At 53.1% G+C, this 27,382-nt stretch overlaps 1 protein-coding gene across 1 annotated transcript in view; it reads left to right on the top strand.

Moving 5' to 3' along the window:
* Window positions 1–27,382, top strand: part of MYH9 (myosin heavy chain 9) — a 108,315-nt gene that overhangs the window by 70,404 nt on the left and 10,529 nt on the right. The window contains exons 10-28 of the mRNA XM_010389168.2: window positions 393–488; window positions 1,691–1,809; window positions 3,211–3,363; window positions 6,077–6,250; window positions 7,859–8,032; window positions 10,923–11,037; window positions 14,067–14,260; window positions 14,621–14,742; window positions 15,583–15,652; window positions 16,525–16,685; window positions 18,017–18,125; window positions 19,043–19,174; window positions 19,658–19,864; window positions 20,453–20,590; window positions 21,667–21,790; window positions 23,684–23,855; window positions 25,603–25,815; window positions 26,283–26,427; window positions 27,058–27,264. Coding sequence (XP_010387470.1) covers window positions 393–488; window positions 1,691–1,809; window positions 3,211–3,363; window positions 6,077–6,250; window positions 7,859–8,032; window positions 10,923–11,037; window positions 14,067–14,260; window positions 14,621–14,742; window positions 15,583–15,652; window positions 16,525–16,685; window positions 18,017–18,125; window positions 19,043–19,174; window positions 19,658–19,864; window positions 20,453–20,590; window positions 21,667–21,790; window positions 23,684–23,855; window positions 25,603–25,815; window positions 26,283–26,427; window positions 27,058–27,264 — 2,825 coding nt within the window. The remainder of the gene's footprint in view (window positions 1–392; window positions 489–1,690; window positions 1,810–3,210; window positions 3,364–6,076; window positions 6,251–7,858; window positions 8,033–10,922; window positions 11,038–14,066; window positions 14,261–14,620; window positions 14,743–15,582; window positions 15,653–16,524; window positions 16,686–18,016; window positions 18,126–19,042; window positions 19,175–19,657; window positions 19,865–20,452; window positions 20,591–21,666; window positions 21,791–23,683; window positions 23,856–25,602; window positions 25,816–26,282; window positions 26,428–27,057; window positions 27,265–27,382) is intronic.

A 27,382-nucleotide genomic window follows, 5' to 3' on the forward strand; every position in this document is an offset into this window, starting at 1 on the left:
TTACACAGAAAGGGTGCAAAGGACGTGTCCTTAACTACCCAGGGCCCAGGTCCACTGCACAGCCCTTGCCATTTGCTGAAAGTAGAATATTCATGTCCTGTCTCGGGGAGTGTGGAAGAAGCTGGGGATGGATGGGTGCTGTGTGCTGGGGAAGCCCGGCATGAATGGGAGTGTGGACAGGCCATGCTGGCCGGGAGCGGGTGAGCCCTCTAGGATGGCTGGGCCCACCACACACTGTTAGACTCAGACCTGGCACCCCTGTGGCCCCAGGGAGTTGGGGGGTGTCCCTGCTTGGCTTGTCTGGCTTGAGGATCCCTGGGTGAGTGACCCCCACCCCCGGGAATCACCATGACCCATGTGTGCTTCTGAGCCGCCTCTGATTGCACCCAAAGGCCTGCTGCGGGTTATCTCAGGGGTTCTTCAGCTCGGCAACATCGTCTTCAAGAAGGAGCGGAACACTGACCAGGCGTCCATGCCCGATAACACAGGTAACACCCGGGGCCTCTCGCTGGAAATAATGGGGCAGGTGCTTGGCCATGGATTTGCTCAGGAGGGAAGGTCTTGCGGAAATTCCGGACACCATTCTTTTTAGTGTTAGGTGTGTTTATGGCCATATATCTGTCGGTATTTTCTGTACAGATGTAAAACACACATCAACACGACCCTGCTTTTTTTCTTACCAAGTAAGCGTTTCAGAGTAACTTCAACTTGTGATCACGTGGACCAGGGCTTCCCTCATTCATTCCTGAGACCACACCATTTGTCAGGACACTAGTGATTTCTGCCGTAGCTCCACTTTAATGGGAGCCTTGCCTGTGGCTATGTCGGGATCTTGAAATTAGGTGCTTGCCGCACCCGACTCATCCCCTTTGTTAGGGTTGCAGCAAACGACCCCACACAAGTTATTTAGTCTTAACGTGCCTTCCTTAGGGTCTCTCTAAAGATGTAACGCATGGGTGTGTGGATTGTAAAAGACACTCCTGGCCGGACGCGGCGGCTCACGCCTGTCATCCCAGCACTTTGGGAGGCTGAGGCAGGCAGATCACAAGGTCAGGAGTTAGAGACCAGCCTGGCCAAGATGGTGAAACCCCATCTCTGTTAAAAATACAAAAATTAGCCGGGCATGGTGGTGTGCGCCTGTAATCCCAGCTACTCAGGAGGCTGAGGCAGGGGAATTGCTTAAAGCCGGGAGGTGGGGGTTGCAGTGAGCCGAGATCGAGCCACTGCACTCCAGCCTGGGCAACAAGAGCAAGACTCCGTCTCAAAAAAACAAACGAAAAAAGACACTCCTGTGGAATCCTGTGCTGTTCTGTGCCCCAACACCAGGCTGGCCTGCTCCTCTCAGTTCTGTTGGTGGGTAGGGACCTGCTTTTACACTCCAAGGTGTGTGGCTGAGAGTGGACAGAGGAACCACTGTCGCCACTGGGCCTCCAGTCAGGATGCCTTCCTCCCTGCCCTGAGGGGGAAGTACAGCTGCCCTGCCCACTGACCTGCATGCGGCTGCCGAGTCGGGGGCTGTTGGGTATTGGTGGCCCTGCTAAAGAAGGGCCGAGATTCGGTTGTCCTGGTAACAATTGCTCACTCACCCTGTGGCTTTCTTCCTCTCTGCTCCCAGGTCAAGCAGAGGGACTTGTTCTCTTGGGTCTAATTAGGACTTTTTGTCCCTCCCTTATTCTCTGAAAAATCTTAGCTGCCCAAAAGGTGTCCCATCTCTTGGGTATCAATGTGACCGATTTCACCAGAGGAATCCTCACCCCGCGCATCAAGGTGGGACGGGATTACGTCCAGAAGGCGCAGACTAAAGAGCAGGTATGTCCTCTGGGGCCAGGGCAGCCGCTGCCTCCCGGGTGAATGTCCCTGCAGCAGCACAGTTGAGGCTGTTCCGGGCCGTCCTGGCACTTTCTCATGACTCCCTGATGCAGTCCTCACAGCAGCCCTGAGAGAGGTGGCATCACCCCATCTAGAGCACTGGAGAAGCTTCATGGCGCGCCCAGGCTTCACGCCTAGCAGGTGCCATCCTGAGGCTGCATTGTGCCTCTTTACATTGAGACCGTATTTTGGCTGATTGGTCATCAAGGATATAGGCACGTCCTCTCTGGTGTAAAGCAGGAACTTGATGCCACTGTAGCTCAACTCCTTCTGGTGCCAGGGTGGCGGCTCCCGCCATCCTCAAGCCTGTGCCAAGTAGCTGTTTCTCTACCACCTGCTGCCTTGGGCTTGCCACGTGTGCTGAGAGATGAGCAGCAGCTTGCTCCTTCCTGCCAGACTGATGTGCCTGCCTGCCCCCAGAGCGGACATCCCTCCCCGTGCGGACCGCTTTCTGCCTCTCTCGGGTTTCTAGTTTCTTTGATGGTGCTGGCCAAGGGTGTTTTTAGGGTGCCAAATCCATCTCTCAAAGATACTTGGAAGCTCATTTTGTTAGTCCTCCCATTCGCCGTACACTGACAGCTCACGGCTGTTTCTGTGCAGAAGCATTGCGTGAAAGGCAAGACCGTTGTTTTCAAAAGACATTGTGTGTTACTATTGCCACCTATTCGTTTCCCTGACCATTAAGGAGAAACCTCTATTTTCTATTACAGAAATACTACATGACTCTTAATATAGAAAAATCGAGGGAAGGAAAACAATTCCCCGTGATGAATATCGTTGGGCAGCTATTTCCTACAAGACTTAAAAAAAAAAGAATTAAACTTAGTTCTCGTTCTGGCTTTTAATTACAGAGCTTTTCAAACATGTGCAAAACAGAGAAGAGGGGAAAGTGTAAAGAGCCCCACGTGCCCATCACGTGGGCGGCTTCAGCAGTTACTAACTCACGGCGAGTCTCGGCTCATCCTTTGTCTTATCTCCCTCTGCCCCCTCTGCCCACTGCTTTATTTTGATGAGATCAGGCGTGTTTAGGGTGGTATGACCATAGACCGCTGCCTTATTTTGAAGCATCACTTCTTCTATAAATCCTTTAGTGTGTCCCCATTTTATTTGGAAAGATCTAAGTTTATTGTCCCCATATCGTTAGATATTAGGTTGTTTCTCCTTTTCATCATTTTAAATAACACCGCAGTGAACGTATTTGTACATGAAAGACTTTTTTTTTCCCCCACATACTTAGGGCTGTTCCTCTAGGGGGAGGACTCTAAAATTACTGGGGCAAAGGGTATGAGAGTTTTCAGATCCTTTGTATCTGACGCCACGCTCCCCCGGTGTGCCCCTCAGGCTGACTTTGCCATCGAGGCCTTGGCCAAGGCGACCTACGAGCGGATGTTCCGCTGGCTGGTGCTGCGCATCAACAAGGCTCTGGACAAGACCAAGAGGCAGGGCGCCTCCTTCATCGGGATCCTGGACATCGCCGGCTTCGAGATCTTTGATGTGAGCCTCACCCTTCATTACCCACCCCGCTGCCTTCTTGGCCTCTTGGTTGCCTTCTCCTTGGCTAAGAACCCTGCTTCTCATGGTCCCGCACCAATCTGAGTTGGCCATCTTGTTTGCATGGAGACTTTGGTTGGGTGTGGGTTTTTTTTTTTTTTTTTTTTTAAAGACAGGGTCTCGGCTGGGCATGGTTGCTCATAATCCCAGCACTTTGGGAGACTGGGGCCGGCAGATCACCTGGGGTCGGGAGTTCGAGACCAGCCTGACCAACATGGAGAAACCTTGTGTCTACTAAAAATGCATTAGCCGTGCGTGGTGGTGCATGCCTGTAATGCCAGCTACTCAGGAGGCTGAGGCAGGAGAATCGCTTGAACCTAGAAGGTGGAGCTTCCAGTGAGCCGAGATCGTGCCATTGCACTCCAGCCTGGGCAACTAGAGTGAAACTCTGTCTCAAAACAAACAAACAAAAAAAGACAAAGAACAAAACAAAACAAAAACCAAACCAACCAAACAAACAAAAACCACCAAAAAACAAGCCCCTGATCTCAGTGGTTCACAACAGCAAAGGCTACTTCTTGCTCATGTTACATGTCCATCATGGGGCAGGTGCAGCTCTGCTCTGGTTGTCTTCTCCCCTGGACTCAGGATCATGGAGTAACCACTTTCTGGAAGATTGCTGGTTGCCACAGTAGAGGACAAGGGTCTTATATCAGCATTCATTGCTGTGGCTTAGAAATGACACGTTATTTCCATTCAAAATTCGTTTGTCCAGAACTGGTTACATATTCCCACCCAGCCATAAGGAGACCAGGAAGAATAATCCCACCGTGCATTTGGAAAGGGAAAAGCCAGACAAATGTGGCCAACAGCCCCAGTAACTACCACCACAGTGCTTTTGAAAACCCCTGCCCTGAGCTGAGATTGCACCGTTGCACTCCAGCCTGGGCAATAAGAGTGAAACTCTCTATCTCAAAACAAACAAACAAACAAACAAAAAAAAGGCAGGGTCTTGTTTTGTCACTCAGGCTGGAGTACAGAGGTACAGTCATAGCTCACTGCAGCCTTTTTTACCTCCTGGGCTTAACCGATCCTCCCACCTCAGCCCCCTAGTAGCTGGAACTATAGGCACACACCACCACTCCCAGCTAATTTTAAAATTTTTTGTAGAGATACGGCCTCACCGTGTGGCCCAGGCTCAGATGTGTTTTAAGCTAAACAGAAGTGCTCATTTTCAATCAGAAATACTGGAGAAATGAGACTTTTGGTTTCTTTATTTTTTTTTGAGGAAGGGTCTTGCTCTGTCACCCAGGCAGGAGTGCAGTGGCGTGAACATGGCTTACTGCAGCTCCGACCTCCCAGGCATAAGCCATCCTCCCACCTCAGCTTCCCGAGTAGCTGGTACTACAGGCATGTGCCATGACACCTGGCTAATTTTTGTATTTTTTGTAGGGATGGGGTTTCGTCATGTTGCCCAGGCTGGGAGGATGGGACCTTTTAGGTCACATTCTTGGAGGCTTCCTGGGCAGGTGCTTCCTGTTTATTCTTCCAGCAAATATTCCCTGAGCATCGGGATTAGGCATTTTCCTGGCGTGTGACGACTTTGAGGTCTAGTAGGGAAACCGATACTTACAGTAGATTAGAGGTTCTTAACCTGGAGTCCATGGGAGGTTTGAGAGGAGCCATGGAGCTGAGATGAGAAAATCACATCTTTATTTTTTACTAACGTCTCATTGAAATCATGTATTTTTTCCAGTTGTGAATTGAACAAACTATACAAACCACAGTTGTATTAGCAGTGCTTGTGATCTGTCACCAATAGAAATCAGATGTTTTCATGTCACATTCCAGTTGTTGCAGAGATCTGGTAGTGTCATTTATGCATCACTACCTCAAACTTTTGGAAGTTATTAAGCCCATGGCTAGTTCTTGTTAATAAGGAAGCACAGAGGCTGGGTGCGGTGGCTTACGCCTGTAATCCCAGCACTTTGGAAGACTGAGGCAAGAGAATCGTTTGAAGTCAGGAGTTCGAGGCCAGCCTGGGCAACAAAGCAAGGCCCCATCTCTTCAATGAAAACATAGAAGGGCCTGGTGCAGTGGCTCACGCCTGTAATCCCAGCACTTCGAGAGGCTGAGGCAGAATTACTTGAGCTCAGGGGTTCAAGACCACCCCGAGCAACATGGTGAAACCCCATTTCTACAAAAAATACAAATATTAGCCATGCACGGTAGTGTGTGCCTGGGCCCCAGCTACTAGGGAGGCTAAGCTGGGAGGATCACTTGAGTCCAGGAAGCGGAGGCTGCAGTGAGCTGAGATTTCACCATTGTATTCCAGCCTGGGTGACAGAATGAGACTCTGTCTCAAAAAATAAAAAATAAAAATAAAAAACAAGAAAGCACAATGTATTATGCGATCAGAATATTTTGATGATTATACTTCAACCTAACTACTTTGTAATCTATGGGATGCAATTTAAAGCACTGTTCTGAAAAGGCTTTACCCGACTGCCCGCGGTTCCTGGCTCCAAAGAATAAATGTCGCCCACTGCTGGGTGGATAAAGGGAAGGCCAGGAGCATCCAGGCTCTAAAGGCAGTAGCATGGAGGTGCCCAAGGAGGCCCTTCCTGTATCCCTACCCCGCCCTCCTTCTCAAGGGGTGTCTGGGCCTCTTAGTGCAGGATTGGCATCTCTCTGACATTGTTTTCTCTCCCTGCAGCTGAACTCCTTTGAGCAGCTGTGCATCAATTACACCAATGAGAAGCTGCAGCAGCTCTTCAACCACACCATGTTCATCCTGGAGCAGGAGGAGTACCAGCGCGAGGGCATCGAGTGGAACTTCATCGACTTTGGCCTCGACCTGCAACCCTGCATCGACCTCATTGAGAAGCCAGTGAGTGCCAGGCGTGCTTTGACCTCACACCTGCCTCTGGCTTTTCCCTTCCGGGGCACCCGCTCCTCACCTCAGCTCTGTGTTGGTTGTGGAGGTGTCTTAACGCCCCTTCCTTTTGGTGCCATCTGGAGGACGAAGCCCCGAGGCTGAGATCCGGTGCCTTGGAGGCCTGGGTGGGTGCCTCCATTAGAGGAGATGCTCTGTGCTGCAGCTGTGGGCTGGGCTTCTCCCAGCTGCCGGACCAGGTGCGGATGTGGCTGGGGCCCTAGCATCCTGTTTTCAGTCCCAGAAGACCACCCAGTATCCTCCTGAAGGCTGGGCTCGATAAGCATTTCTTTGTCTTAAAGAAACAGCCATGCATGGATGTAGCAAGGCCCTATCACGGACTGCTTTCACTGTAGCATGGAACTGTGCAGACTCTGGGCACTGAGTGCTCTGCCCAGGTGTACACATACCAAAGCTCAGCTCATCCCTCCATAAAACCAGCACAGCAGCAGTGCATTTATCACCAGTATTAGCTGTGTGAAGATGGAAAAGAGGAACCTTTTCCAGCGAGTTCATACTTAAACCTCTTGCCAGGTGGAGGTTGGGTCGCCTGTTTGTGTTTTAGGCTTGTTGGGGGTGTGATCTGTAATGAAACCTGAGCTGTTTCAGTCTCTGGTTTTTCTTTGAATGATGGTTAATTAATCAGAAGGCCTAGGACAAAGTTTTTTCAGTTTGAAAAAATTTCCTTTTTTTTTTTTTGAGATGGAGTTTTGCTCTTGTCATCCAGGCTGGAGTGCAATGGCGTGATCTCGGCTCACTGCAACCTCTACCTCACTGCTTCAAGCGATTCTCCTGCCTCAGCCTCCTGAGTGGCTGGGATTACAGGCTTATTTTTGTATTATTAGTAGAGACAGGGTTTCACCATGTTGGCCAGGCTGGTCTTGAGCTCCTGACCTTAGGTGATCCGCCCGCCTCAGCCTCCCAAAGTGCTGGGCTTACAGGCGTGAGCCACTGCGCCTGGCGAACAATTTACTTTTGTAATGAGCTTTTTTCTTTAATCAATTGAATTTTCCAACTAATAAGAACCCACCAGGCTTCAAGTTTTGTCAGACAGCCTCTCTGCAGCGTCCAAATCTGCTTTCTTGTCTTGTAAACTCAGTGTGCAGAAGGCTGTTGGGTCCTTGGGACTCTCTTCCTCAAGGGGCTCCTCCTACGTATCCCATCTCATCATAGATGTGCAGACACAAAGCATGTGCGGTGGTATCCCCTGTGGCAGGATCACAGGGTACTTGTTGAGGGCAGCCTCCTGGGCAGACCCCAGTACACGGTGAAGTCAGACTCTGGCCCCGCGGGTCAGTGGATCTGCACTTTTCCTGAAACCCACTGGGGGTTTCACAAACGCTGGAGAACCACGGTGATGGATCCTTGGGTAAAGGTCACTGCTGCAGCCTGGGCCTCAGAGGTTTCTTTATAAACGAGAAATATTCAATGGTTCTCCTGGGGAGTGCATTGCCCACCCTCTGTGGGATTCAGCGGATTCTGATGTCCGGGCTTTGGCTTCTTGAAGGGAGGGGTGCCCCTTCCAGGGTGTGCTCACCTGTGCTGATGCTGTGCTTCCTCCAGGCAGGCCCCCCGGGCATCCTGGCCCTGCTGGACGAGGAGTGCTGGTTCCCCAAAGCCACTGACAAGAGCTTCGTGGAGAAGGTGATGCAGGAGCAGGGCACCCACCCCAAGTTCCAGAAGCCCAAGCAGCTGAAGGACAAAGCTGATTTCTGCATTATCCACTACGCCGGCAAGGTGAGGAGCACTCATGGGGAGGTGCCGGCCAGACCTTCACAGGAGAGGTTGAGTCAAGGCTCTTTAGGACCAGGAGCCGAGCAGCTCCTGAGGATGTGGGGGTGTGGCCTGAGTACAGTTCTTGCACAGTGACTCACCCAGTAATGTGGCCGGTGACAGCATCAGCATTGCATTTACACAGCCTGCAGAGCCCCTTCACCTGGTCCGTGCTGTTAGAAGCCTGCAACACTCCACCGCGGGGCCCAGGCTGGTTGTCGTCACGCTGTCATGCATTACTGTTGGGCCTGTCTGCCAGGTGCAGAGATTTGGCTAAAGGCATGGGCTCAGAGTTTGAATAGCGCTCTGCCACTCTTAAGCTGTTTGACTTCAGGTCAGTTACTTAACCTCTCTGATCCTTGGTTTCCTCATCTGGAAAATGAGAATGACCACCCACCATACAGGATTATGTGGATTAAATGAGCTCTTGAGGCCCAACACGTGGCATGGATCAGTGCTCCGGGGCAGAGCTCCTCAACCTTGGCATTCCTGGTATTGTGGGCTGGGTCATTCTTTACTGTGGGACCCTCCTGTGTATGCTAGGATGTTTAGCAGCTACCCACTAATGTTAGGAGCACCGTCCTTAGTTGTGACAACCCAAAATGTCTCCAGACATCGCCAAACATGTCCTAATTTGGGGGGGGCGGGGCAGGGAATTGCCACTGCTGTGGGTGACAGCTGCTATTGCCAAGTCTGCCACAGTCAGTCAGTGGTGGACCTGCCTTCAACACTTACCTAGCACACATCTTCCCAGTCTGCATGTGACTGGGGCTTAGACCCAGCTTAGTCCATACAGGTGCATGCTTAGACAAAAGCTGGTTTTACTCAGCACAAAGACCCTATCAGTTAATTGCTGTGATTAGGCAGGAGCTTTGCCATGTCCTAGTTGGTGGTGGCTAGTTGGTGGTGACTGGTGAGATCTGGGAACTTTCACAGGTCTGCTCCCAAGCCACAAGGAGCCCAGGCCCGGTTCTAGAACATGGCTCCCCACTGCCCGCCTCTTCTACTTAGCTTGGCTGGTTCCTGGGGCTGCGGAAGCAACTGTCTTAAACTACCCATGAAAAAAATATTAAGGCCAAAAAAGCGATTTACACCATTAACCAAGGAATGTTTCCCGAGCCTCCTTTCCACACTCACCTTTGGGAAACGCACATGCTCATCAGTGCAGAAGCTTCCAGGAAGGCTTTTGCTGTGGGATTGTTTGTAATGCTGAACAATTAGGAACACCCTAGAGCCCACCAAGGGGCCTGCACGATGGCATCAGCTGTGGTGCGTCTTTCTTTGTGCTGTGCTGTGGCAGCTAAAAGGACAAGGATGTTGGCCTGGGTGGGCGGGTCTGAGCCTGGGGAAAGGAAACTGGCATCACCTACCTCATGATAAACAGCAGTGCGCATTCGCCTGCATGCTGGGGGGAGCACCCCTGGGCTGCAGCAGCACACATTGGCCTGCATGCTGGGGGCAGCACCCCTGGGCTGCAGCAGCGCGCATTCGCCTGCATGCTTGGGGGAGCACCCCTGGGCTGCAGCAGCACGCATTCGCCTGCATGCTGGGGGTAGCACCCCTGGGCTGCAGCAGCACGCATTCGCCTGCATGCTAGGGGGAGCACCCCTGGGCTGCAGCAGTGCGCATTCGCCTGCATACTGAGGGCAGCACCTCTGGGCTGCAGTTTGTGTTGGGAAGAGGGAGGCCCAGGTCCCTGCTGCTCTCTGGGTATTGTTCTGGGACCTTTTGCAATGACAGTGTCATGGTGTATTACTTGTTTTGTTAAGTACATATTTTAGCGGAGCACAGGGGCTCATGTCTGTAATCCCAATGTTTTGGGAGGCCAAGGCAAGAAGACAGTTTGAGCCCAGAAGTTTGAGACCAGACTGGGCAACATAGACCCTATCTCTGTTTTGTTTTTGTTTTTTTTTTTTTTTTTTGAGACGGAGTCTTGTTCTGTTCCCCAGGCTGGAGTGCAGTGGCACGCTCTTGGCTCACTGCAACCTCCGTCTCCCAGGTTTAAGCGATCCTCCTGCCTCAGCCCCACTAGTAGCTGGGATTACAGGCATGTGCCACCATGCCTGGCTAATTTTTCTATTTTTTAGTAGAGATGGGGTTTCGCCATGTTGGTCAGGCTGGTCTCAAACTCCTGACCTCAGGTGATCCACCCACCTCGGCCTCCCAAAGTGCTGGGATTATAGGCGTGAGCCCCCGCGCCCAGCCCCTAACTCTATTTAAAAATGAGAAAAAATGAATCTATTTCTGGGAGTCTCTCTGAACCCTCTGGTTTAGGAGGCTGCCCAATTAAAAAAATATATTTAAAAACAGAATATATTTCCAAAAAGAGAAAACTGACAGATACTCAGAGAAAATGTGAACATTCTAAAAAGACAAAGAAAAAACGAAAATGTCTTAGGACTAAAAAGAAATAGTAACATTTTGTCGTCCTTCCAGGATTGTTTTTCTTTGTTCATATTACCTAAAACTTTAAAACAAGCTGAAACCCAGCACGGTACTGTGTGGCCACAGTACCACTGTGACGCTCCCGTTGTTGTAGCGCCAGGCTCCCGTTGTTGTAGAGCCAGGCTCCCGTTGTTGTAGCGCCAGGCTCCCGTTGTTGTAGAGCCAGGCTCCCGTTGTTGGCCATGCCTTGCTTTGAGGCTTTGGCTCTGCACAAGATGCTGCAGGGAATGTTTCGATGCCTCATGCCCCTTATCCTCATCACTTCCTTCTTAGGGGTGGAAATGCTGGGTCAAAGGGTTTCCACGTTTTCTGACTTTTCCACACTTGAGGTCAGCCTATGCTCTGGAGAGCCTATGAGCACGCGTGTCCCCAGCGCAGCTTGTGACTCCTGCATCTCTGACCCTGCCAGGTGGATTACAAAGCTGACGAGTGGCTGATGAAGAACATGGACCCCCTGAATGACAACATCGCCACGCTGCTCCACCAGTCCTCTGACAAGTTTGTCTCGGAGCTGTGGAAGGATGGTACGCCCTTTGCCCTTCGCCCCCTGCCTCCTCTTGGCTGCGGCTGGTCATCTTCCCACCTCCACAGTGGGCCGAGCCGCCAAACAAGGGGTACACACGTCCCCCTGACACAGGCCAGGTGGTCTCCACCCTCTGTAGCTCCCATGAGAGAGGGCTCCTTGGACTGAAACATGAGGCCGCCGCCCTCGAGCCCACACCGTGGTCAGGTCCTCTTGGGCGGAGCGCATTCTGCGTGTGGGAAAGTCCAAGGCGGCCCCGAGCCTTGCAGCCTAGGCTCCCAGCCCCGCGCCATGTCGCATTCCCGCCTCTACTCCTTGGTAGGCTGGTTGCTTTGAGTGGTTCTTTTTAATTCTTTCTGTTGGTTTCTCCTTTTCCTTTGCCTGGGTTTTGCTTTAACCTCTCTGTTGCAGAGATGCAGAGCACTCAGAGAGCCTATTTCTATCATCGCTTTCCTATTCTCCACCTAGAACCAGGTGACTGGCCGCCCGAGTGGTGTCTCTTGTGTGTGTGGTGCGTCCAGAGCTGTGCAAGAAATGCTTCTGCCTAGGTTTTCTCGCCCCCGCTGCCCCTTGGCTTTTCCTGCCTGCTTACATCCCAGTTCCCTGATCTGGCCCTGGGCTCCTGGGCAGGCTCCCCGCACTGTGCCTATTGCTGGCCTGTAGTAGCAAACTGGGCAAATGAGGGGCTATGTCTGGAATTTGGAGATATCACATTCAAATCGTAAAACACTGTAATCCCAGCACTTTGGGAGGCTGAGGCGGGAGGATCGCTTGAGTACAGGGGTTTGAGACCATTCTGGGCAACATAGGGATACCCCCATCTCTACAAAAAAATTAAAAGAAAAAATCAGCCAGGTGTGATGGTACATGCCTGTAGTCCCAGTTCCTCGGGCGGCTGAGGTGGGAGGATCACTTGAGCACAGGAGGTCAAGGCTGCAGTGAGCTATGATCACACCACTGTACTCCAGCCTGGGTGACAGAGTGAGACCCTGCCTCAAAAAAAGAAAAAAAAATCCTAAAACAGCAAAAATTGTTTAAAAATTTGTATCCTCCTTAGAGCTTCATCCCTAAAAGACAGTGTCTTAAACTGCTTGGATGGCTGCGAGTGTCTTAGCATGAGGCCCAGGTATGCACACTGCGTGTGTCTGTGCACCTGAAAGCTGAAGTGGCAGCTGTGTGTTCATTCAGCAGTTGCTTGGCAAGGTCTGCTCCATGTGGGTGGGGCCTGCGTGGGGCAGGACACACTCAGCTAAAAGGGCCAGTTATGGTGAGGCCGTATTACCTTTCTCTGGACAACTTGAGTGGCTTTTGCAAGTTGCCACACCCAGGAAAACTGTGGTAGCCAGGAATATTGGCCCTGTGGTGGGTACATAAGATCAAAGATGACTCCCGCTTTTTCGGTTTTTTTTTTTTTTTTTTTGAGACAGAGTTTTGTTCTTGTCACCCGGGCTGGAGTGCAGTGGTACAATCTCGGCTCACTGCAACCTCCACCTCCCAGGTTCAAGCAATTCTCCTGCCTCAGCCTCCCAAGTAGCTGGGATTACAGGCGCCTGCCACCACGCCCAGCTAATTTTTGTATTTTTAGTAGAGATGGGGTTTCACCATGTTGGCCTGGCTGGTCTCGAACTCCTTACTTCAGGTGATCCACCTGCCTCAGCTTCCCAAAGTGCTGGGATTACAGGCACGAGCCACCACGCCCAGCCACCTCCCATTTTTTTTTTTTTTTTTTTTTTTTTTTGAGAAGGAGTCTCGCTCTGTCACCCAGGCTGGAGTGCAGTGGCCGGATCTCAGCTCACTGCAAACTCCGCCTCCCGGGTTTACGCCATTCTCCTGCCTCAGCCTCCCGAGTAGCTGGGACTACAGGCGCCCGCCACCTCGCCCGGCTAGTTTTTTGTATTTTTTTAGTAGAGACGGGGTTTCACCGTGTTAGCCAGGATGGTCTCGATCTCCTGACCTCGTGATCCGCCCGCCTCGGCCTCCCAAAGTGCTGGGATTACAGGCGTGAGCCACCGCGCCCGGCCCCACCTCCCATTTTAATTGGCTGGTCTGTAGGCTCCATCCACACTCCTGGCTTCTGTCTTAAGCAAGCATCCTTTTTGCTGTCTTCAAGTAAATAACAGTAATCTGGCCGTGAAGGAATACGAAACGGGCTTCGTCCGTATTCTTCACTTTTACATCCAGTAATGGAAGACTTCACATTTAACATTAGCTCTTGCTTAAACTGATCTCAAATCACTGGCCACTTTGGTTTGGCTTGTTTGTTTTTGACCTTGGAGGATGCAGTTGGTTTAATTGCTGCTGGGCATGAGTTCCAGTGCTAGGGGCTGCTTCCCTTGAGGGTCGGTTAACATGAGAAAGACCCGTGCACCAGGAGACAAAATGAAATACAAGGATGTGAAGAGATCCCTAAACTTTGGAGTATTTATGATCAAGAGCGGTTCTTTGGAGCTCTCTCTTCCTGAGATGTCTGCGTAGACATAGAGGGGACCCTGCCGAGTTCTGCAGACAGTGACAGGGTGGCTCCAATCTCCGCCTCCTGACTCCTAGCCTGGTGCTTTTACGACAGGGTCAGTGAGAATTCAGAGAGAGAAAAAAAAAGATACTGATTTTTTTTTTTTTTCTAACTGTGACCATAGGACAGCAGGATTCCGTAAGCCAGGTTTTCACACCCCTCCTTAGAGACAGGCTAGTAGAATTCTCACTATTCCAAAATACTTGACTAGCTTCACTGAGTCTTTTTGGAAATAAGAGCTTCGAGAGTGGCAGAAGGTAGGTGATGGGAAGGTGAGGTGGCCGTGGCAGATGCATGGCTCCCTGAGAGACAAGCCCAGTGCCTCTGCAGCCCTCTTGGCTTTCTGCTGTGTTTGGGGATGACCTTAGCACCCTGTGTAGGCTCCAAGTGGAAAGGGTCCTGTTGTCTCATTCTGTCTCCTCTTTTCCTGTCAATGTGTGCCTGTTTCTCTCTCCTACGTGCTCCCCCTCCTCTGGGTGCAACTGCGGGGGCACTCACTTGTTCTCTGGGTTCCACAGTGGACCGCATCATTGGCCTGGACCAGGTGGCCGGCATGTCGGAGACGGCGCTGCCCGGGGCCTTCAAGACGCGGAAGGGCATGTTCCGCACCGTGGGGCAGCTTTACAAGGAGCAGCTGGCCAAGCTGATGGCCACGCTGAGGAACACCAACCCCAACTTCGTCCGCTGCATCATCCCCAACCACGAGAAGAAGGTGCAGCCGCCTGGTGGGATGGCCCGGGCGGGGCACCGTGGTGTGGGGCGCTCAGCCCGTCTGTCTCCCCAACAAAAGCACCCCTCCAGCCCCCCAGCATGCACAAAGCGCTCAGTTGTTTCTCTGCAGGGAGGGCCTTGGTTCGATTAGGAGATACTCTCCATTCACAGCCCACACTTCCTCTTGGTGACACTGGCCCCTCCCAGACCTGGATCCTTTGACTTCACTGTCAAAACCTGTGGGCTGCAGCGACCCCCTCCCTTAGGCTCTTGCCCTGTCAGGTTCATAGGGGTTCCCCGACCTTTCTCTGACTGTTTTAGGCACAGAAGTGAGACCACATGCGTGTGTTTTCTTCCCCAGGCTGGCAAGCTGGACCCGCATCTTGTGCTGGACCAGCTGCGCTGCAATGGTGTCCTCGAGGGCATCCGCATCTGCCGCCAGGGCTTCCCCAACAGGGTGGTCTTCCAGGAGTTTCGGCAGAGGTGAGCCAGGGCCCGGAGCCCGCTTCTCCTGGACCCGGCTGTGCGCGCAGTGAGTCCCAGAGGTGGGCTGCTGCTCCATGGCTGGGTCCTATCGTGAAGGAGCGACGTCCTCCATCCACGTAGAACTGAGTCTGGCCAGCTTTTCCCCACCGCCTTCTCTTTTCCACCCTTTGCAGGAAAGGAGACTTCCCCATTTTAATACCGAAATGCAGGTCATCATCATCCTGTTGACTTTTGCTCCTAGTAACTGCCGGCCCTGGTGCTATCTGCTACAGTTAGAGGAGCTATGAAAAGAAATGTGAAAGAATCAGCCAGAGATCTGGGATATTACAGGAACTTTGTAGAAATGAAAGTCATAAAACACGGCCGTGCGTTGCTATGTACAAAGATGGCGACATCTTCCTATTTCTCTAATGACTGTGCTGAGTGTCAGTTGCTGTCGGGATGCAGCCCTTTATTTCTTGGGCCACCTCTGTTTATTATCAGCTCTCTGCAGCATCCCAGGGAAGCTATGTGAGCATGGCTGTCCGTGGGTGACAGATGAGGATCCCAGGCAATTAGCAGTTAGTGAGCCCAACCTGAAGCACACCCTCGAGTGATTGAAACGGTCCTACACGAGTTTCCGTTCACTTTCCGGAAACCATTAAGCCTTCCTTGTGTCATTCAGCCGAAGAAAAGAGCGGGGTGGGATTTGCCTGTGTCTTCTTTCCTTAGGAGAGATTGTGTAAAGAATTCTGTGTCTGTTGCACTGTAAAAATGATCTTAATCTCTTGCCTATATTCCAGGCACGTGGAATCGAGGCAATGGGTAAAATGACCAGGCTTCTCTTTCCTTCCTCAGATATGAGATCCTGACTCCAAACTCCATTCCCAAGGGCTTCATGGATGGGAAGCAGGCGTGTGTGCTCATGGTGAGTTGAGCTGCTGTCCCTGCGTCTCTGGATGGGCAGCCCCTTGTCTGGGGAGTGCCCGCATGGCCAGGGCCCCGCCTTGCTGTGTCAGTGGTCGGTGGGTACCCAGTCTGTGTCCTTTCTGATGCTCTGCGTCTGACTCTGCCGGGCGCCCTTTGCAGCAACCCCTTGGCCTCAGATAGCCAGGGATGGTGTTTGTGGTGTTTGGCCCCAGGGTGGTAGACGAGAACTGTAGCCATGGCCGGGCTCTGATGTAAGATGATGGCCTCTTTCATTTGGGGCACATTCTCCTGCTTTCTTGCTCACGGGCCTGACTCCACTCCCATTGTGGTGAGCAGGGCAGCTCATAGCCAGGGCAGCTGGCCTGGTGCGCCATGATCTGGACTTCTCCTCCCTCCCTCCCCACTCCCAGCCCTAGCACAGTGCTGAATGCGCCGTGCGCATGCTTTGAGTTCCGGTTGAATGAAGGCCCTGCAGTGACTCAGTGCCAAGCCAGGGCTAAATCCCACCCTGCTCCTTTTTTCCCTTTCCCAGGATCCTGGCGTGTCCAGGTTAACAGCCACTACCTTTGGCCTCGTTTTACTTCACATTCTTTCTAAAGAATCAGAAAGCATTGGCTTCAGAGTGGGGAGTTGGTGGGAGGAAAAGAGAAGGAAAAATTCAACACCTACTGTGTGCAAAACCTGCCATTTGGTGACGGGGAGATGGGGAACAGGAAGAAGGAGGGAGAGGAGATGGCTTTCTGCTCTTCAGATGCTCGTCAGCCAGTAGGAAGAAGGGTGAAGGGCACGCCTCCAGCTGTGCCTGGGCCACCCTTTCATGGAGCCGTGGCCAGTTGTTGGCCAGGTAAACAGCCTACTCCTCCCACCTAGATAAAAGCCTTGGAGCTCGACAGCAACCTGTACCGCATTGGCCAGAGCAAAGTCTTCTTCCGCGCCGGCGTGCTGGCCCACCTGGAGGAGGAGCGGGACCTTAAGATCACTGACGTCATCATAGGGTTCCAGGCCTGCTGCAGGGGCTACCTGGCAAGGAAGTGAGTCCCGGGAGATACTCCTGCCCCACACGCCAGGCCTTGCCACGCCCTTTGTTGCTGAAGAGCACTTAGCAGGCCGTGGTCTAGGATACCCCACTGCAGCTGGTCACATGCCTGTCAGGGAGGCCCATGTGGTTCTTCCTACCCCCGTTCCTGGATTTCTACCTTTGAGGAGTAGAATCGGGCAGTTCTTTTTTTTTTTTTTTCTTTTTTTTTTGAGATGGAGCCTCACCCTGCCGCCCAGGCTGGAGTGCTGTGGCACGTTCTCGGCTCACTGCAACTTCCACCTCCCAGGTTCAAGTGATTCTCCTGCCTCAGCCTCACTAGTAGCTGAGGTGACAGGTGCACGCCACCACGCCCAGCTAATTTTTGTGTTTTTAGTAGAGACAGGGTTTCGCCATGTTGGCCAGGTTGGTCTCAAATTCCTGACCTCAAGTGATCCACCCACCTCAGCCTCCCAAAGTGCTGGGATTACAGGCGTGAGCCACTGCGCCTGGCTGAATCGGGCATTTCTGATTGAGGTTTCGAGTGATGAGTGGGAAGAGGCTGACCCTGCTTGGATTTGCCTGCCTGAAAGATCCTGCTTACCAGGACTCCTCACCGTGTGATCCTTGTGGGGACAGCACCCAGAGCCTGCCTGTCCCTAAAGAACCCTGTGATTCCAGGGGAGCAGACCATCCTTGAGTCCAGACTCATCCCCGACTCCCTGGGGAGTGAGGGCTCCCCTGCTGCAGGACAGCGGGTGTGGGCACTGCACACTCGTCCCCTTGTGCTCGGGGCTGAGGGTCCTAGCAGGAGCGCTGAGCTCTGGGAGATGAAGCCCGAGCGTGTGGCATTTGCACAGATGGAGGCTTGTTTATCCAAAAGCCCTCCCGCTGACACCCACAGCCCACCTTCACAGAACATCATCTCCTGACGTTCTCCCACCAAACAAAAGCTCAGATAAGGAACAGCACGAAGGGTGGGACGCTGAAGTCCAGAGTCACCCAGGGCCAGTCGGCTTCATGACCAAGGGTCATGCTCAGTCCCCACGCGGAGTGAGATCTGTGGTTACTTCACAGGAGCCTTCATCCCGTGGCCTCCTCAGTGGAGGGGTAGTCTGGTGACTTAGGTCCTTCACCCACTGTAAGATTAGAGCCTCATGGGGTCACACAGCCTGTAAGTGGGAGAAACATATCTCAACCCCAAGGCCAGGCCCCTTCCCTGAATTTCTTTCTTGAGGTACCCCAGGCAAGGGTGGACCCCCAGAAAAGCCTTGAGGACAAGGCCAGGACTGTTAGGTCGGGTCTGCTGTGCCCTGCCCCGCACTGACCATGTTCCTCACCCCACAGAGCGTTTGCCAAGCGGCAGCAGCAGCTGACCGCCATGAAGGTCCTCCAGCGGAACTGCGCTGCCTACCTCAAGCTGCGGAACTGGCAGTGGTGGCGGCTCTTCACCAAGGTGCGTGCTAGAAAGGCCTCCTGAGTAGCTGGGACTACAGGTGCACAGCACCATATATACCTGGCTAATTTTTTTGTATTGTTTGTAGAGGTGTGGTCTCACTATGTTGCCCAGGTTGGTCACAAACTCTTGGGCTCCAGCAGTCCTCCCACCTCAGCCACCCAAAGTGCTGGAATTATAGGCATGAGCCACTGTGCCTGGCCCTTTTTGATTTTTAGTAGAGACAAGGTCTCACTATCTTGCCCAGGCTGGCCTTCCTGGCCTTTAAAAAAAAAACTCGTTATTTTTAAACTTGTCCGGGCTGCTTTTGTGTGTAATACATAATTTATGGTAATGGCAAAAAGCCAACTAACAAAAAAGTCTAAAGTATTAAATAAAAATTCACACATAAACCCTTACCCTAAACCAGCAGCAGCAGCTATTTTAGTGTTTATTCTCTTGCTCTTTTTCTCACTGCCTATAAAACCTCAGCTATGTAAACAGTATGCATTCTTCCATAGCTGAGTTTGACTTGCATAAATAGTATTGTAGTGTGTACGTTCCATTTACGATTCCTTCATAGGCATCGTTTTTTTAGAGGTAGTGTACTGTTCCCTAGCGGACACATCATTATCTGGGTACTTTTTCAGAGATGGGTCCTTCCTCATTTTCTTGCTGTTATAAACAATGCCGAGGTGAACATCTTCACACACACGCAGGGATAGTTTCCCTGGAATGTAGTTAGCGGGTCAGAGGCCTGTGGTACAGAGCGCCAGATGGATTTCCAGGAAGGCTGTGCCTGCTTGCAGCCCCCACCACAGCATGTCTTCTTGCCCCTCACTTTCATGTTTCCAGAGGTAAGGGAGAGGCCTCACACCTGTTGGCAGAGGCGAGCATCTTCCAGCCAAGCATGTCTCTACTTCCATCTCCTCTCCCAGGTCAAGCCGCTGCTGCAGGTGAGCCGGCAGGAGGAGGAGATGATGGCCAAGGAGGAGGAGCTAGTGAAGGTCCGAGAGAAGCAGCTGGCAGCGGAGAACAGGCTCACGGAGATGGAGACGCTGCAGTCTCAGGTGGGTGTTAGCCCAGGCTCCGTCCAGGTTGCGTGACCTGCCCGGTGCTGCCACCTGCTGGCCATCGGTAGGCACGGCATGCTGGCCTCTTCTATGACTATAGGGGTTTCCTACGACTGAGTTTCCTATTACTGTAGGAACAGTGACCAGCCTCTCTGCAGACCGGATTTGGGGTTATGTGATGTAGGGAGGCCACCTAATAGAATGGAACATTCACCAGTGTTGGGTTCAAACCTCAGCTCTACCACATGACCTGAGCCCGTTTCCCGGGACCTTGCTGTGGAGCTCATGGGGTGGGTGGTGAAAAATCAAGGGCACAATGTCTGGAAGGTGCTCGGAAGCTTCAGAGCTCTCCAGATGAAAGCTACTCTTGTCCGCATGTTCCTTTCCCGCTGGGATCCTGAGCCACGGCGTCCATCTGTTGAGGATGGAGTGACTTGCGGGTGTTGCGAGGAGCTTGTGTTTTCCACTTGCTGTTTGCAGCTCATGGCAGAGAAATTACAGCTGCAGGAGCAGCTCCAGGCAGAAACCGAGCTGTGTGCCGAGGCTGAGGAGCTCCGGGCCCGCCTGACCGCCAAGAAGCAGGAACTAGAAGAGATCTGCCATGACCTGGAGGCCAGGGTGGAGGAGGAGGAGGAGCGCTGCCAGCACCTGCAGGCAGAGAAGAAGAAGATGCAGCAGAATATCCAGGTTCCTGCCTGCTGCACCCGGGGAGGAGTGGGACTGGAGGGGCAGGGCAGGGCAGAGAAGCAGGGACCAGGAGCTGGGAGAACATGGAATTAGGGTCCGAGGAGGCCACTCCTCATGGTGTCTGCTTGGGGCACTCAGTGAGCGGTGTTCCCTTTGGGCTGGTAGTTTGTGACATGTGCATCTGAGATCTCTCCATGAGTACTGCCTGGGCCAGCATCGAGGCCAATTTGATTTCCCTGCCATTAGCCCTGGCCCTGGCTAGCCAGAGGGGCACAGGGCCAGCAGCTCTGCATCCTGCCTGTTTCATGGGTGGGAGCTTGCTGCAGGAAACCCTTCAGAACATTGCAGCGGTGTTCTGGCCCTGTGTCCCAGTTTGAAATTTGGAATCCTACAGATAGGGCTTGGGCCCTGCCTCGGCTGTGGCCCTGGGCTTGCAGACCTTGCTGTCCCCACCTCAGCCATGACCCTGGGCTCATAGACCTTCGTATCCTCTCCTTGGTGTTCGGACCTGGCCTTCGGACTTTGCTGTCTTCACCTTGGCCATGACGCTGGGCCTGCTGTCATCACCGTGTCTCTGGCCCCCGGCAGGAACTTGAGGAGCAGCTGGAGGAGGAGGAGAGCGCCCGGCAGAAGCTGCAGCTGGAGAAGGTGACCACTGAGGCGAAGCTGAAGAAGCTGGAGGAGGAGCAGATCATCCTGGAGGACCAGAACTGCAAGCTGGCCAAGGTGAGGCCCGCGGCTGCCGCCTGCAGCTGCTCCAGGGGAGCCATGGATGGGAGAGTGTGGTCACCCTTGCAGGGCCGGGCTCCAGCCCTGCCGCTGCTGCTTCCTGTCTCTTCCGCCTGCAGCATGAGGGCTTCTGCTTCACTGCAGGGGCTCCCTGGAGGTCCCATGGGCCTTCGTTGAGGGATTTCCTCATAAACGAAGGGTCCCTGGGGAAGGGTTTGTCCTTTCCCCTCTGGAAAGCTCTTCTTTGCCACCCGTGAGACCCAAGCCTTTGTAAAGGTGGCCATCTGTGCAGCATTGCAGGCGTTGGTTACTGTGGGGTTGGGGACACTTTGGTGGCTCTATGTTGAGATGCGGGGTACTCCTCCTCCACTGTCCCTGGGCGGCAGCTGTTCCTCCTGAGAATGCGTTGGTCCCTGTCAGTGTCTGCCCAGGGAGCAGATAGCAGCCGGGGAACCAGTTAGAGGAGAAGGCAGCCTCCCCACCTTTTGGGGCTCCTCAGACCACGGGAGCCCCAAAGGCTGGGGAGGCTGAGGTGGCAGGACGTCCACCCGGGACTGGGATGAGAGGACTGAGGCGCTTGTGCCAAGCTGTGGCCCCTGGGCAGGGGTGTTGTGGGGGCCACACAGAACAGAAAGCAAGGAGAGCAGCCTGGGGCACCGCGGGGCTAAAGGGGAGGGGCCATGGCCCACCTGGCAGGTGAGAGAGGGGCACGGAGAAGGTGGCCTGGTGGCGCAGGTAAGCGCCGTATGGCAGCCTCCTGAAGGAGTGGAGCCATCTGTCCCTGCTGACACTAGCTGTCACCTGGAAGCCTTTCTCACCCAAGCCCACAGGGGAAGGGGAAGGGCTTGGACACCCACATTTTTCGATCCTGAGGAAGCATATACCTCGCTGTTTCAGGGAAGCTGGTGACTTTTCAGAATTATCCTTTGATCCAGGAAAATCCTCATGAACTTGATCAAGTGTCTAAAGCCCTCTCCATTCAGCCCCAGATTTCCGGGCGAGTCATGCTTTGAGGCTAGCTAGTGTTCTGTGCTCAACCGACACTAAATGCTGCCCTACTCCCCTCTCCCCAGGAAAAGAAACTGCTGGAAGACAGAATAGCTGAGTTCACCACCAACCTCACGGAAGAGGAGGAGAAATCTAAGAGCCTCGCCAAGCTCAAGAACAAGCATGAAGCAATGATCACCGACTTGGAAGGTGAGAGGGTGACGGGCAGGAGGTGATGGGCAGGGCTGGCGGGCAGGGGCTGGCCTGTCTGACCGGAACACGGAGGCCTCCTCAGCTCACGGGTAAGCCTGGGCTACACTACAGCACTGGCTGCTGCCCTTCAGACCTGAGGTCACAGGTCGAGGGGAGCCATGTCTGGTGCCTGCAGGAGCCTGAGCCTCCAGGTCCCTGTTGTTCTGTGGCTAGATTCCCCCCTGCATGAAGTGTGTTTAAAGGAGAGCTTTGGCGCTGCTCTGTTGTCGTGTGCTGTGGGTTTTGGAAGCTTCTGAGACTGCCTAGGAGGCTCTGGGTTTGGCCCACAGGACTCACTAGCTCTGTCACCGACTAGCTGGCTCATCTTACACCTATGACTTCAGTTCCATGAGCTTTAAGTTTTACCTAAAACGGGGACACAGTGCTAGGGTACTGTGAAAATTTCATTAAATACATGTGAACACGTATGTACCGTAAAGTCCTCGACAGTTATTGCGGAAGCTCATTGCTTGACTTGGGGCAGGGTGACAAATCCTGCCTTGTCTCTGTGTGCCCTGGGGATCTGTGGCAGGGAGGGGGTGCTGGGGTAGAAGCACAGGTCCGTGGTTGTCTGAGGACCCCCGGCCCTGCCCCTTGAGAGGAGTGGACAACTGGGGGAACAGGAGAACCCTGACTACTGTGGGAACTCTGAGCTCATACCCAGGGGCGGGAGGCCAAAACCTGACCGCCGGGAGGATTTTCCCCAGCTTGGTGTCACAGCCTTGTCCAGCCCCCTCACATCTGCAGGGGATGAGGTGAGTCAGGTCCAGCGGAAGAGAGGTCCGGACACAGAGAGATCTCTTACCCCACAGATACCCTCCCTCACCTGGGAGGAGCCCGGAAGACTTGGTCATCCAGGAGGTCTAGGGGTGGCGCCTACCAGATGGACAGACATGAAAGGTTGACGACACTAATAAGCGCTAACACAGACACGGAGCCGTCAGAGCACACACGCGCTGCTGCTGGGACTGCAGACTGGTAGACGGCATTAGAGAATGATCCAGCAGTCCTAGTGAGGTTGAAGCTTGGCATGCTGGTGACCCGGCCGTTCCATCCATCACTCAGCCGTGTGCACTGAGAGTGAGCAGGATGCTTGCAGCAGCGTTGTTGATCAGAGTGTGCTATGAGCACAGCCCCATGCCTGCCAGCTGCAGGACGGGTACATAAATAAGTTGTGGTGTATTCACATCATGGAATGCTAGATAAATGTCCATACACATCTATTCCAGCAAAACTTGACGGCTTACATCTCAAGATCATGGGATGGGGCAGCAAAGGCATGGCAGGGAATAAACATCACCAGCCAGGCACTGTTCTAGGTGCTTTTTAAGATAGTAACTCATTGGGGCCTCACACCATCCCCGTGAAGTACGCTGTCTCCTTTTGTTTATTATTTAGACGAGGTATAGAAAGTAGCTTTCCTGAGTGACATCACAGAGTTATAAAGCTAGACATCGAGCCCTGACTGGGTGATTCCAACTGTGGAATTCACACAAGTCAGTTCCATTTTATAAGTTGATTTTCGCACAAAATTGAACATTTTTTTTAGAGATACAGACATAGTACAGCCTTCAAGGGAACCAAGGGGATTACGAACACCAGCTTTAGGAGAGTACTTAACTCCTGGCAGGGAAGGACAAGGGGTGAGTTGGAGAGAGACACGCCAGGGGCTGGCAGTTGCGGTGATGTCCTCTTCCTGCATCCAGGAGTTGGGTGCGAGTGTCTGTGTATTTGTGATGCTTTCAGCCTGACACACGTTTCGTAACGAGTGCTCAGTATTTTGTATAAGAAATTGACACGGAGACAGAACCCACGGCACTGAGGGGTATGTGGGCTCCCCGCTCCTTGCAGAGCGCCTCCGCAGGGAGGAGAAGCAGCGACAGGAGCTGGAGAAGACCCGCCGGAAGCTGGAGGGAGACTCCACGGACCTCAGCGACCAGATCGCCGAGCTCCAGGCGCAGATCGCGGAGCTCAAGATGCAGCTGGCCAAGAAAGAGGAGGAACTCCAGGCCGCCCTGGCCAGGTGAGGACCCCGCCTGAGGCCAGGTGGCCTGGGCCAGCCCTTCCTGCTTGCAGCTGGGCCTGGTTCTCTGCACCAGAGAGCTGTGAGCATTCTTTCCACTGTTGTCTTAGAAGAGCCGCTTATTTCATAGCAAAGCAGTTCTTGTGTACTCAGGGCACGGGGAGGGGCCTCATTTGTCTTTTGTTTATTTGTTTATAATTTGACAAAAAGTCATCCACAACTCTATCACTCACCTACAATAGTCCTTTCCTAATTTCTTTTTTTTTTTTTTTTTTGAGATGGAGTCTCTCTCTGTCACCCAGGCTGGAGTGCAGTGGCCGGATCTCAGCTCACTGCAAGCTCCGCCCCCCGGGTTTACGCCATTCTCCTGCCTCAGCCTCCCAAGTAGCTGGGACTACAGGCGCCCGCCACCTCGCCCGGCTAGTTTTTTGTATTTTTTTTAGTGGAGACGGGGTTTCACGGTGTTAGCCAGGATGGTCTCGATCTCCTGACCTCGTGATCCGCCCATCTGGGCCTCCCAAAGTGCTGGGATTATAGGCCTGAGCCACCGTGCCCGGCCGTCCTTTCCTAATTTCTTGCTGTAGGCACACTTAAAAAAAAAAAAAAAGACTTGGCCAGGCATCTTGGTTCACATCTGTGATCCCAGCACTTTGGGAGACCAAGCCGGATGGATCACTTGAGGTCAGGAGTTCGAGACCAGCCTGGCCAACATGGTGAAGCCCCTATCCCTACCAAAAATATAAAAAATTCGCCAGTGTGGTGGCACACGACTGTAATCTCAGCTACTCAGAAGGCTGAGGCGGGAGAATCGCTTGAACCCGGGAGGCGGAGGTTGCAGTCAGCCGAGATCGCGCCATTGCACCCCAGCCTAGGTGACAGAGCAAGACTCTGTTTAAAAAAAAAAAAAAAAAAGAAAGCGACTTTATTTTTTAGAGTAGTTTCAGATTCACAGCAAGAGTCACAGAAGTTTCTCCATCTTCCGCTGCCCCACTCACGTACCGCCTCCCCAGCTGCCAACACCCCCAAGCGCAGTGGTGTGTTTGTTCTAATTGGTGAACCTACATTGACTTGTCACAACCATCTAAAGTCCATAGCACGTTCATGTTTTTACTGAGTTGCAGTCATCCTGTGGTGTAATATTTTATTTCCTTTTCTTTCCATTTAACAAATCATTTGACTTTTTTTTTTTTTTTTTGAGACAGAGTCTCGCTCTATCACCCAGGCTGGAGTGTAGTGGCGCAATCTCGGCTCACTACAAACTCCACCTCCCGGGTTCACGCCATTCTCCTGCCTCAGCCTCCCAAGTAGCTGGGACTACAGGCGCCCGCCACCACGCCCGGCTAATTTTTTTGTGTTTTTAGTAGAGACGGGGTTTCACCGTGTTAGCCAGGATGGTCTCGATCTCCTGACCTCATGATCCACCCGCCTCGGCCTCCCAAAGTGCTGGGATTACAGGTGTGAGCCACCGCGCCCGGCCACAAATCATTTGACTTTTAAAAATATTTGAAGCAGTGAATCTTACTTTGGAAACTGAAAGGATTCCTCTATGAGGTTTTCTAGTTCTCAGAGGGGTGTTGCCCTTCAGTCTGGTTGCCTCAGATGTTTCTGCTGAGAGCCACCCTAAGTGCCATGATTGTGACCACCAGAGGCAGCTTTGGCTGCTGCACCTCTCTCAGGCCTGTCCCACAAACTCTGCTCCTTGGAGGTGAAACTGACCTTATACTGATGTTGCTGGTCGCTTTGGCAGAGTGGAAGAAGAAGCTGCTCAGAAGAACATGGCCCTCAAGAAGATCCGGGAGCTGGAATCTCAGATCTCTGAACTCCAGGAAGACCTGGAGTCTGAGCGTGCTTCCAGAAATAAAGCTGAGAAGCAGAAACGGGACCTTGGGGAAGAGCTAGAGGCGCTGAAAACAGAGTTGGAGGACACGCTGGATACCACAGCTGCCCAGCAGGAGCTCAGGTGTGCCCTGGGACCAAGTCCCTGGGGATGGGGAGGGCAGCCAGGGGGGCTTTGGCTTGGAGACATGGACCCGGGGCCTCTGTGCGCACGTGCATGTGCGCACACACTCACACCGACATACACACACACATACACAAGCCCCGTGGCCCTGTTGTGCGCCAGCAGGCATGGAAGCTGCTGGTTCCTCAGTGGTTTCTCTCTACAGAGTAGAAAGCCTGTTGAAGAACCTGACTCAAAGTTGGGGGTGAGGCAAGGGTGGGCTTTAAAGCTGAAAGGCTACAGAAGCCCCTCATAGTGCGTCTTTCAGGCTGGCCCATGGGATAGATGGTCAGGAGGGGCCGATGGGTAGAAAAGCTGCCTGGAGTGCCTGTGCCCTGGCCAGGCCTCTCTTTGGTCAGGGAGGAGCCCCAGGGACAGCCGCGCTCCAGCACTCCCAGCCTCCACTCTGAGGGGATTTCTCTGTCCAGGTCGAAACGTGAGCAGGAGGTGAACATCCTGAAGAAGACCTTGGAAGAGGAGGCCAAGACCCACGAGGCCCAGATCCAGGAGATGAGGCAGAAGCACTCGCAGGCCGTGGAGGAGCTGGCGGAGCAGCTGGAGCAGACGAAGCGGGTGCGGAGCCTCCCTGAGACCGCAGCGGGAAGGCAGGGTTCCCCGTGCTGGGCCCACAGAATCCGAATCAGTCCTGCAGAGCAGCTGCAGGATCCAACTCAACTGCCTGGTTCTGAGGCCAGGCTCCCCGTCTTAGGGATTTTGTGACTTGTGCCTCAGTTTCCCTGTTCACAAGGGAAGACTATGATAGGTCTGCCTCATGTGGTTATATGAGGGTGAAAACATTACGTCGTTACTTTGAACATCAGACTTCAGACAGGCTTTATTGGAAGTCTAACTACAAACAATTACAGTTCCCCTCATTGCATTATAAATATTGCTAACATCTGCAACACCAGTGCCGTGGCCTAGAACCTGGCCTCTACCCAGGGCAGAAGGCTGGGCAGGTATTATTTTAGAGATGGGGAAGCTGAGGTCCTAAGAGTGAAGACAGGAGCCAAGTGTCACCCACCAGCCAAGAGAGAAGAGGACAAGACAGATGAGGCCTGAGCCTTCTGAGTCCAGGACTCAGGCGCACTGTCGTCAGGGCTGCAGCAGCAGCGATGTCTGGATCTAGAGTCCAGTGATGATAGACCAGCTAGCCTTGTGTCAGGAGGCCGCCACTCACGTCTTTGCTTTCTTCCCCGCCAGGTGAAAGCCAACCTCGAAAAGGCAAAGCAGACCCTGGAGAATGAGCGGGGGGAGCTGGCCAACGAGGTGAAGGTGCTGCTGCAGGGCAAAGGGGACTCGGAACACAAGCGCAAGAAAGTGGAGGCGCAGCTGCAGGAGCTGCAGGTCAAGTTCAACGAGGGAGAGCGTGTGCGCACGGAGCTGGCCGACAAGGTCACCAAGCTGCAGGTGAGGCCTCCGCCGGGACCCCGGCGCGGGCAGTGGGCGCCAGCAGCAGTAGTGGCCCAGACCCCCAGGTGCATGTGTGCTCTGTGTCTCTCTGTCTTCTCAAACTGGCTCCTCAGAC

The sequence above is a fragment of the Rhinopithecus roxellana genome, chromosome 13 (genome assembly GCF_007565055.1).
Source record: "Rhinopithecus roxellana isolate Shanxi Qingling chromosome 13, ASM756505v1, whole genome shotgun sequence".
Taxonomy (NCBI): domain Eukaryota; kingdom Metazoa; phylum Chordata; class Mammalia; order Primates; family Cercopithecidae; genus Rhinopithecus; species Rhinopithecus roxellana.